This window comes from Pseudorca crassidens, chromosome 2 (genome assembly GCF_039906515.1).
Source record: "Pseudorca crassidens isolate mPseCra1 chromosome 2, mPseCra1.hap1, whole genome shotgun sequence".
Lineage (NCBI taxonomy): Eukaryota > Metazoa > Chordata > Mammalia > Artiodactyla > Delphinidae > Pseudorca > Pseudorca crassidens.
The window spans coordinates 110,428,975-110,440,087 of record NC_090297.1 but is presented as its reverse complement, the minus strand read 5'-3'; the positions used below and the strand labels follow the sequence as shown (position 1 = coordinate 110,440,087).

The window sequence follows — 11,113 nt, the reverse complement described above, 5'->3', positions numbered from 1 at the left end:
AGAAATTGTTATTATCTATGCTGGAAGGCCTTAGATGAGGCACCGGGCTCCTAGGAGGGACCAAGAGCTCTCAGGGTAATAGGAGGCTGGTGAGGGTGGTGGCTGGACAGAGGTGTTAGCACCCTCACCTTTACTGAGCACCTGCCGAGGGTCAACCCTGTGCTGGGGACCCTGAGAAGCCTCGCCAGGTGCTGGCCCCAGGAGGTGCACAGGTTTGGTGGGGAGGCAGACGGGGGCCATGTAGTGGGGTGGGAGCCCTCTTTGAAGAGTGAGGACGGTCCGACTAACTGTCGGTGTCTCTCCCAGGGCTGTGGTCTATACTGTCCCTGTTGGTGACCTACTTCCACAGGAGGATGCTGCTGTGGCTTCTTCTCATCTCTGCTCTGGATCTCAGGGCCTGGGGTGAATTTCTTTCACTGGGTCACAAGTGCTTTTGGCATCAGCCCCAGCCTGGTTTCATTTGGAAATCATCCCCTCCAGGGTCCTCACTCCTCCCCACTAGCTATGTTCCCCTTCAGAGCCTGGCTCAGGTGCCCCCACGCCCTGCTGAGATGGGCTTCCATCCTTAGCAGCCTCTCCAGCCTGCCCAGCACACCTTGGCTTCAGTGTCATGGTCAAGTACTTGTTCCTGATGATTTCACAGGACAGAATCTCAGAACCATGGTGGAGACCCTTAGCAACCTCATCCTAAAGACAGAGAAACAAGCCACATTGTGGCAGTGACTTGCCCAAGGTCATCCGACAATTTTGGGGTGGCTGCAGAGTCTAGTGGCTATCAACACAGCTCTGGGGTCAGACAGCCTGGGTTGGAATGCAAGTCCACAGCTTAAAACCCATGTCGTCTTAGACAAATAACCTCTCTGAATCTCAGTTTCTCATCTGTATAGAGGAAGTAGTTGATTTGCTTTGCTTATCTCACAAAGTTGTTTTAAGCCACAAAGCTGATAGTGCCCTTGAAAATGCTTTGTACATTACAGAGCCAGCCTGTGAGAGGTGATGTGGGTGACATTGCTGGTTCTAGTGGCTATTGCCCCCATGACCTCTGGTACCGAATAGGCAGAGGGGGATGCAACATGTTTGTGATGATTAATCCTCCATTAATACTATCTAAAAAAATCTAGTTTGTGAGGGCAATCACAACGATCTGTAAATTTCTGTATTTCAAGAACCTTGTCTGGATCACTAGGTGCTTCATATATGAATACGTGTTAACGTGATGATGGCCATCTTGGTACATGACACTCTGATCTATTAATTTGTATACCAGTGAACTGGGAAAGGCAGAGCTGCTCAGATGAGGATGCAGGAGAGACTGCACTGAGTCTGAAATGGAGGGAGGCTTGGGGAGGATGGGGAGAGTGAAGGTCTCATTGGGGCAGATGCGAGAGGCAGAGGTGGAGTGAGGCCAGATGCATCCGTGGCTTTCCTCTTCTTTGTTTCCTAGAGGAAGTCAGGTGACTTGGGGAGGCCCAGAGGCTGTTGGCTGGGGGGGCAGGGGGGGTGTGGAGCCTCTGCCTAAGAGCTGGTCCAGGTGTTCTCCGAGGACCAGCACCAAGTGCAGTGTTCCTTCCCAGGGGATTCCCCACAGTTGTCTTGGAATGAAACCCAAGCCAGAGGGCTGTCAGAGAAGCTTCTGGACCTGTTTGTTGGCATCTCACAGCTCATTCTCAAGGGTCGCAGTGGTGAGGCCGTTTGGGGGTGGCCTTGGGCTTCTTAGGGGGCCAGAAGTATTTCTCAGGATGTCACTATGGCTGGGCTGGGTGGGTGGGGTGGGGTGGAACCCCAACTATTCCCCTGAATTGTCCTGAGTCCTTAGGCAAAGCTGGGTTCTAGGAAAGAGACGAAACCCAGGGAGAAAAGACAAGGGTCCCAGTTCCCAGCTCTCAGGGTGGAAACACTGCATCCCTCAGAGAGCTCCTGGGAGCCCCCAAGTAAGGATAGTGAGGGAGAGCTGGGGAGGTCCTGGCTCCTCTGTGGGGCTCTCATGGCCCTGCCCACAGTGTATTTTCATCTGAAGGAGGGAGACCCATACTCAGTGTTCATGGGGCTTCCTGTGGGCTTTGCCGGGGAGAGTGAGGAGAGTGGTTTGAGGAGAGTGGCAGAGCTTTCCTCAGAGAGTCATGTTCTGAGGGGACAGCTGATGAAAGGCAAGTCAGACACCGGGGCAAATGCCAGTGGGCACCACGCATCCCGAGGCATCCATGCTGACGTGCTTCATGAGAAGTAGGCTCAGAACCCCGGGGTTGGGCGGGGGGTGCTGCTGGGACTGCTTTCTGCAGGCAGAGAAGAGGTGAGGATGGGCAAAGTCCTCCAGGGAAGTACAAGGAGGAAGTGTTTGGAGAACAAGGCCACTTGACTTCCCAGCCTGAGTGTGGAGTCTGCATGGGGATTCGTTTTACCCTAAACAGGATATGGAGATGGGAAGAGGTGGCTGTGGTGATGCAGGCCTCCTCCTGGGGCCTCTCCCATCACAGAGGACCCAGGGTGGCCTGGACAGCCTGCGGCGGACACGGGCAGGACCTTAGCATGCCAGCCTGTGGTTCCCCCCCGAACCCCCCACCAGGTGCATCCACCGTTGTCTCCCGCAAGGAGTGGGGGTTGAGATTCCTGACCCGCAGGGCCCAGCTGACCCGGCCTGTGGCCTGTGTCATCATGGACCAGCTTACGGAGGTAGAGTGCCAGGAGCAGAATGTGTGCAGCTGGAAGCTGCGGGGCCTGCAGTCCCGTTCAGTCTACAACACAGGCTGGTGCGATGTGGCCTACATGTAAGAGGCTGGTGGGGTCCCCGGAGCCCACATTCGAGTTATCCCTTTGGGGGGGCCTCCTGCTCCCCCTTCTCTGTTTTTCTTAATTTCCCATTCATGTTGCTTTTCTAATGAATTAAAAAATGCTAAACAAACAAAATCCAAAATCCCCCAGGGGTCATGAGGAAGACAGCTCTGAGCCATGTATGTCGATGTGGTCTTAGCCTCTGGGAGCTCCCGGAAAGAAGCAAGAGAGGCCTTGTAATAAGTACACTCGCCCCCTTGGAGCTCGAAGAATATTTCAGTTTACAAAGGTCTTTGCATTATTACTCAAGTAGGCTCTCCCAGTCACTCTGAGGCATGGGCAGGAGAAATATTACCACCCCTGGGTCACAGGTGAGGATGCTGCGGTCTGGAGAAGTTAGAGAATTTGCTCAAAGTCACTCAGCGAGGGAGCATGGACCCAGAACTATTCCCAGACTGCCTCCTAGTCCTGCCTTGTTCCACTTCTGCACACAGACAGGGCTTTTACCCCGAGAGGTGCCAGGTATCCTGAAGGGCCACGTCATAGTGCGACTGGGATCCCATAGGAGATATCCCACTGGGGATGCAAGGAGGAGGGCCCCGTGTTAAAAGCAAATGTGTGAGGCAAGGAGATGCTTCCGTTGTGTATTGAGTACCCCGTCTGAGGATTATCTGTGGAATGGAGGCCCACAACCTCCTCTCTTCCCCTCAAGAATCAGAATATATATGTATTTGTAGAAGAAGGCAGAGAGAGAGAGGGAATGGTGCTCTCCCCGCTGAATTCTAAAGACAAACATAAATGCTTTCTGAACTATCCGCTTTGGAAAGGATAACCCACTTTTCTTCTTGATTTATTTTTAGCTGCAAATAAGTAAAAGCAGCTTAAGGCCCCTGTTTTAGCCACCAGAGACCCCGAGGGCCAGGGTGGGGCGTCTTCCCGTCCACCCTCTGTGGATGCTGTGTTCACTACAGCTCAGCTGCTGTCCCTACCACTAGTGCCCCCACCGCCCCCCCATTGTCACTGCTGTGTTGTCTACTTCAGCCACTGCATCTCGAAGTCAGGTTTTTGCAGTGACAGTGTAAGAGTCTCCAGTTTGTACCTTGCAGCTGCTGTAGCCATAGGGGCTATTTTCACATTGAACTCACCAAAGGCTGCAGGGACAGAGCAGCCTGTTGAAAGTACTCCAGCAAAGCCAGGGACATGCTGGACACCCTGAGGCCCCAACCTGGTCCTCAGACCAATGTCAGCACAGGGTGGGAGGTCAGCCCTACTCCATTCTGGGTCTCTGGTGACTTCAGGGAAGTGTTCTTTCTGTGCTCAGCTTGCTGTGGAAATTCATGACCTATTAAGAGCTGAATATGGCAAGAGTTGTGAAAACATCAGTTTTGAAGACTGTAACTGGAAAGTGGAGGATGAGAAATTTATAACGAGGAAGAAAGAAAGGAGGAGGTAAAACAACAACAACAAAATAGATACATTGCCTTCAAAATATAAACTGAGAAAAGGAACATCCTAAACAAATTTCTGTGATAAAGAAGAGCTTAGGAATTCCTAAGGAGAAACTGAAGAAAAAGTGAACATAAAGGAATCCCTGAATTCAGGTTGATTGTTTTCAATGTTCAAATGCTTGGTCCTATAATTTAAAAACATGACGAATGAATTCTCATGCCCTTGAAAAATGTCGAACTAATGTTCTCAGGTTCTTGAGAGTCACACATGTGAATTCCACTTTGAACCAAATGAGTATTTTAAAATGAGTTTCTGGGAAACACATGTAAACTAAGTCAAAACAAAATTTAAAATATATTCTCACATCTCTTGGAAGTCTAAAATGCGTTATCACCCTCCCTCCCACCGTCATGTCACTGAAGCATAGTATTTTTGAGCCTCTAGAACCCTTTTCCCTTCTGAGGATGGGTGTGAAGTTTCCTGTTACAGGAATTTGTCATTAAATCATGTTTCCTTGCCTGGCAGCTTCCTGGTTGGGGACAATGGCAGGGTGTACAAAGGTGTCGGCTGGAACATCCAAGGCATGCACGCCCAGGGCTACAACAGCGTCTCCTTGGGCCTCGCTTTCTTTGGCAATAAGCTAGGTAATGGTCATCCCCTCTGTCCCTCTGCCGGGAGTTGTCTACACTGTCTTCCTCTGCTCCGTTGTCTCAACACTCTTGTCTTTTCAGCCTCCATCATATTGTCCTCTTTGATGATGGCCCCTCTCTTGAAGTTCTTTTCTCCTTTGGATTCTGTGACATGCATTTTTTGGTTCTCGTTCTCCTCTCTGGTCTGCACCCCTGTGAGACTGCTGAAGCCACCACTGACACTGCTTGAGTTCACAGTTATTGCCATCACTTCTGGAGTCTGAAGTTGACCCTGAGGCTGGGGCTTCAGAGGCAGGAAAACATGGCTCCTCTCTTCCTCCAGCATCTCCCATTGGTAGAACCCAAGCAGTGGCCAGCAAGCAAGTCTGGGAAATGTAGTTTGCAGGTTTCCAGCCCCCTGCAGAACAAAGGAGAGCACAGAGCAGGAATGGAATTAAGAGCCAATAGATAAATAGCCGGCACTTGCCAGGACCCTTATCTGCCAACTGGGGCTAGTAATAGCATTTATCTCAGAGGTTTTCTGTGAGGATTACATGAGTTAATGGATGTAAAGAGCACTTGGCCACGTGTCTGATTGTAGAGGCTACTAGGTAAATACTGTCACCCTTTTCACCATGCTGGGGCATTCCTGACTTGGTCAAGTGGGCCTCCCTCTGCAAGTAGCTTTCACTGTCTCCCAGTGATTCCACCTAGAGATGGAGAGGATAAAGTTTAGTTTGGCACTTGCAAGAGGTCACCAACTTAGTTTCTAAGAGCTGTGTGCAAGTACTTCCTTGCCTTTCAGCTCCTCTGTCCTGGCTACTGGGCCAGTTTCTGCTCTTCCCACCCATGAGTTATTCAGGCTCAGGTGGTCATCTTGTCTTCCCTCCAGGTCTAGACCATGTTGGAGCTTCTTGCTGACAGTTCTGTGCTCCATGTCATCCTCTTTCAGGCAGCAGGCCCAGCCCTGCTGCCTTATCAGCCGCAGAGGATCTGATCTTCTATGCCGTAAAGAAGGGTCACATGTCACTCAGGTATATTCAGCCACTTCTCTTGAAAGAAGAGAGCTGCTTGGTCCCTCAACAGCCACTGATGCCCAGGAAAGGTAAAGCTCCTCAGTCTTGCCTCACCCTCCTCCCAGTTACCACCCAACTACAGCAGGGAATGCTTTTTCTTACTGGTGTTCATTGGTTTCTTGGACCAAGAACATCTCATGCTGAGATCCGGAAAATTCTGAGAGGGCACCTTGCTGGCCTCCTCTCCTTTCCACTAGAACCATATGGCCATGGAACCATACTTGACATAAATATATATGTACACACATTTTCACTCAATTAGCACATATTTATGGAATACCAGCCACTCTTCCAGGTACTGAGGATGCAGCAGTGAACAAAACAGAGAAAACTGCACATTTCAGTGGAGAAAGATAGAAAATGAAGATGTCAAAAAGTCAAATATGTATGATGTCAAATGGCATGAGGACTATGGAGAAGAATAGAGCATGAAAATGGGGTGGGGTAAACATATATACATATTTGTGTATATTACATGAATACACATAGACATACACAATCTCTGTCACACACACATGTACACACATACACAGACACATTTCTAAATGCAAAAACAGGCCAAATTTCAATATGACCACAGCACTGAGAAAAACATGAATTCACAGATTACACTGACATGAGTATGAATATTCCAAGAAGTGGGGTAATGAAAATTATGCACTATTTTGGAATGAACAAGCAGCAACCTAAAACCAGTACAATTATAAGCACTTTCAGAAGTTTAACACTCTCTGCTAGAGTGGACCTTTTCTTGGACTCAAGGATACTTTTTTTTTTTTTGCGGTACGCGGGCCTCTCACTGTTGTGGCCTCTCCTGTTGCGGAGCACAGGCTCCGGACGCGCAGGCTCAGTGGCCATGGCTCACGGGCCCAGCTGCTCCGCGGCATGTGGGATCCTTCCAGACCGGGGCACGAACCCGTATCCTCTGCGTCGGCAGGCGGACTCTCAACCACTGTGCCACCAGGGAAGCCCTCAAGGATACTTTTTATTAAGCTTTCTTAGTTGTAAATCTCTAAATGAAGTTTCTCTTGCTTTCAGACAGGTGCTATCTTCAATAATGATAACTCTGACATTTGTAGAGTTCTTTAGAGATTTCAAATTATTTCCGTATATGTGTGATAAGTTCAGAGTCAGCTGATTTCTGCATACTGGCCCTGTTACATAAGTACACACACCTGCATTTAGTTGCAATGCATATTCGAGCATGTAGGTATACTTTATTTTTTGAATAAAATGGTGATGCCTCTGTATGATCAACAGTCCTTTCTCTTCTGTTCACATGCTGGTTTCCATAGTTGTTATCAGAACCTGCCGAATTTGCCTCTGCCCCTTGCTCCAGCCACCTGGCCCAGACAATTGCTATCAGGACCTTCCCAGAATCTCACAGAATCCCACATGTTAGGATGTGCCAGTGGGTGTCAGAGGTTAGGGAAATTGAGGAGTAACCAGCCTGCAGTTGTGAGTGTCCACATGTGGGCCCAGGTGAATTCCCATCGCCTTGGTTTTTCCCCTCACCACAGCTTGCCCCAATATCATCACAAGGTCAGCTTGGAAAGCCAGGCAGACACACTGCCCTACAATGAACCTTCCGGCCAAATATGTCATCATCATCCACACCGTTGGGGCGACCTGCAACATATCCATGGACTGCCGGATCTGTGTCTGAGATATACAGTCCTATCACATGGACACACAGAACTTCTGTGACATCGGATATCAGTAAGTGGGATTGGTGGAAACTTGACCCTCCTTTTCTTCAGGGCTGTAGGAAGGAAGGCTCGGGGAGGGAGCCAATATTTACTGAGCTCTTCCTTTGTGCCAGGTGCTTTACATAAGATATCATATTTTTATTTGTGCAAGTTTCTGGACTGAGCATCCTTCATTTTTAATTTTTTTATTTTTGGCCACGCCACATGGCATGTGGGATCTTAGTTCCCTGACCAGGGATTGAACCCACATCTCCTGTAGTGGAAACGTGGAATCTTAACCACTGGACTGCCAGGGAAATCCCTGGACTGAGCATCCTTCAGAGCATAGCAGGGTTGGTTATCTCCTGTGGGTGTGTTCTCCACGAGTGGTTGGGAAGACTCTGAAAAGAAGACTTAAAACAACAGTGATAAAGCAAGAGTGTGAGACCATTGTGGGAGGCCATTGAAGGACTATGCCTTTTTAATGCAATCCCTTCCAACCAGCCAGAGACACAGACCCTGTTTACCACTACTCCCATCTGGCCCAACCCCAAACTTGCTGTCTCTGATGTTAAAATCCTGCAATACCTCTGGTATTGTTAACTCCATTTATAGACACAGGAATCTTTACTTTCTGGACCTCTTTTGCCTCCTCTCTACAGTAGGGACAACAATACTTTATCTATTTAAATATATAGAGTGAAATAAAAAACATGTTCTCTTTTGGTTCCTTTTTTAAAAAATTTAATTTAATTTATTTTTTATACAGCAGGTTCTTATTAGTTATTCATTTTATACATATTAGTGTATATATGTCAATCCCAATCTCCCAATTCATCACACCACCATCACCACCCCCCACCACTTTCCCCCCTTGGAGTCCATACGTTTGTTCTCTACATCGGTGTCTCACTACCTGCCTTTCAAACCGGTTCATCTGTACCATTTTTCTAGGTTCCACATATATGTGTTAATACACGATATTTCTTTTTCTCTTTCTGACTTACTTCACTCTGTATGACAGACTCTAGATCCATCCACTTCTCTGCAAATGACCCAATTTTGTTCCTTTTTATGGCTGAGTAATATTCCATTATATGTATGTACCACAACTTATTTATCCATTCATCTGTTGATGAGCACTTAGGTTGCTTCCATGACCTGGCTATTGTAAATAGTACTGCAATGAACATTGGGGTGCATGTGTCTTTTTGATTTATGGTTTTCTCAGGGTATATGCCCAGTAGTGGGATTGCTGGGTCATATGATAATTCTATTTTTAGTTTTTTAAGGAACCTCCATACTGTTTTCCATAATGGCTGTATCAATTTACATTCCCACCAACAGTGCAAGAGGGTTCCCTTTTCTCCACACCCTCTCCAGCATTTGTTGTTTGTAGATTTTCTGATCATGCCCATTCTAACTGGTGTGAGGTGATACCTCATTGTAGTTTTGATTTGCATTTCTCTAATAATTAGTGATGTTGAGCAGGTTTTCATGTGCTTCTTGGCCATCTGTATGTCTTCTTTGGAGAAATGTCTATTTAGGTCTGTTGCCCATTTTTGGATTGGGTTTGTTTTCTTAATATTGAGCTACATGAGCTGGTTATATATTTTGGAGATTAATCCTTTGTCCGTTGATTCGTTTGCAAATATTTTCTCCCATTCTGAGGGTTGTCTTTTTGTCTTGTTTGTAGTTTCCTTTGCTTTGCAAAAGCTTTTAAGTTTCATTAGGTCCCATTTGTTTATTTTTGTTTTTATTTCCATTTCTTTAGGAGATGGATCAAAGAAGATCTTGCTGTGATTTATGTCAAAGAGTGTTCTTCATAGGTTTTCCTCAAGAGTTTTATAGTGTCCGGTCTTACATTTAGGTCTCCAACCCATTTTGAGTTTATTTTTGTGTATGGTGTTAGGGAGTGCTCTAATTTCATTCTTTTACATGTAGCTGTCCAGTTTTCCCAGCACCACTTATTGAAGAGAATGTCTTTTCTCCATTGTATATCCTTGCCTCCTTTGTCATAGATTAGTTGAACGTAGGTGCATGGATTTAAGTCTGGGCTTTCTATCCTGTTCCATTGATCTATATTTCTGTTTTTTGTGCCAGTACCATACTGTTTCGATTACTGTATCTTTGTAGTATAGTCTGAAGTCAGGGAGTCTGATTCCTCCAGCTCCATTTTTTCCTCAAGACTACTTTTGCTATTTGGAGTCTATTTTGTCTCCATACAAATTTTAAGAGTTTTTGTTCTGGTTCTGTAAAAAATGCCATTTGTAATTTGATAGGGATTGCACTGAATCTGTAGATCGCTTTGGGTAGTATAGTCATTTTCACAATATTGATTCTTCCAATCCAAGAACATGGTATATCTCTCCATCTGTTTGTATCATCTTTAATTTCTTTCATCAGTGTTGTATAGTTTTCTGCATACAGGTCTTTTGTCTCCTTAGGTAGGTTTATTCCTAGGTATTTTATTCTTTTTGTTGCAGTGGTAAATGGAAGTGCTTCCATAATTTCTCTTTCAGATTTTGCATCATTAGTGTATAGGAATGCAAGAGCTTTCTGGGCATTAATTTTGTATCCTGAAACTTTACCAAATTCATTGATTAGCTCTAGTAGTTTTCTGGTAGCATCTTTAGGATTCTCTATGTATAGTATCATGTCATCTGCAAACAGTGACAGCTTTACTTCTTTTCTGATTTGGATTCCTTTTATTTCTATTTCTTCTCTGATTGCTGTAGCTAAAACTTCCAAAACAATGTTGAATAAGAGTGGTGAGAGTGGGCAACCTTGTCTTGTTCCTGATCTTAGTGGAAACGGTTTCAGTTTTTCACCATTGAAGACGATGTTGGCTATGGGTTTGTCATATATGGCCTTTATCATGTTGAGATAAGTTCCCTCTATGCCTACTTTCTGCAGGGTTTTTATCCTAAATGGGTGTTGAATTTTGTCAAAAGCTTTTTCTGCATCTATTGAGATGATCATATGGTTTTTATTCTTCAGTTTGTTAATATGGTGTATCACATTGATTGATTTGTGTACATTGAAGAATCCTTGTATTCCTGGGATAAACCCCATTTAATCATGGTGTATGACCCTTTTAATGTGCTGTTGGATTCTGTTTGCTAGTATTTTGTTGAGGATTTTTGCATCAATATTCATCAGTGATATTGACCTGTAGTTTTATTTCTTTGTGACATCTTCGTCTGGTTTTGGTATCAGGGTTATGGTGGCCTCATAGAATGAGTTTGGGAGTGTTCCTACCTCTGCAAAGTTTTGGAAGAGTTTGAGAAGGATGGGTGTTAGCTCTTCTCTAAATGTTTGATAGTGTTTGCCTGTGAAGCCATCTGTTCCTGGACTTTTGTTTGTTGGAAGATTTTTAATCACAGTTTCAATTTCATTACTTGTGATTGGTCTGTTCATATTTTCTATTTCTTCCTTGTTCAGTCTTGGAAGGTTATACCTTTCTGAGAACTTGTCCATTTCTTCCAGCTTGCCCATTTTA

General features: G+C 45.7%; 1 protein-coding gene across 1 annotated transcript; it reads left to right on the top strand.

Moving 5' to 3' along the window:
* The first annotated feature begins 353 nt into the window (after positions 1-353).
* LOC137209166 (peptidoglycan recognition protein 3-like) lies at positions 354-7,646 on the top strand. Its single transcript, XM_067710444.1, is given in 6 exon segments — positions 354-402; positions 1,575-1,682; positions 2,564-2,765; positions 4,744-4,862; positions 5,800-5,952; positions 7,444-7,646. Coding segments are annotated over 6 exon segments (834 nt in total).
* The last annotated feature ends 3,467 nt before the right edge of the window (positions 7,647-11,113 follow it).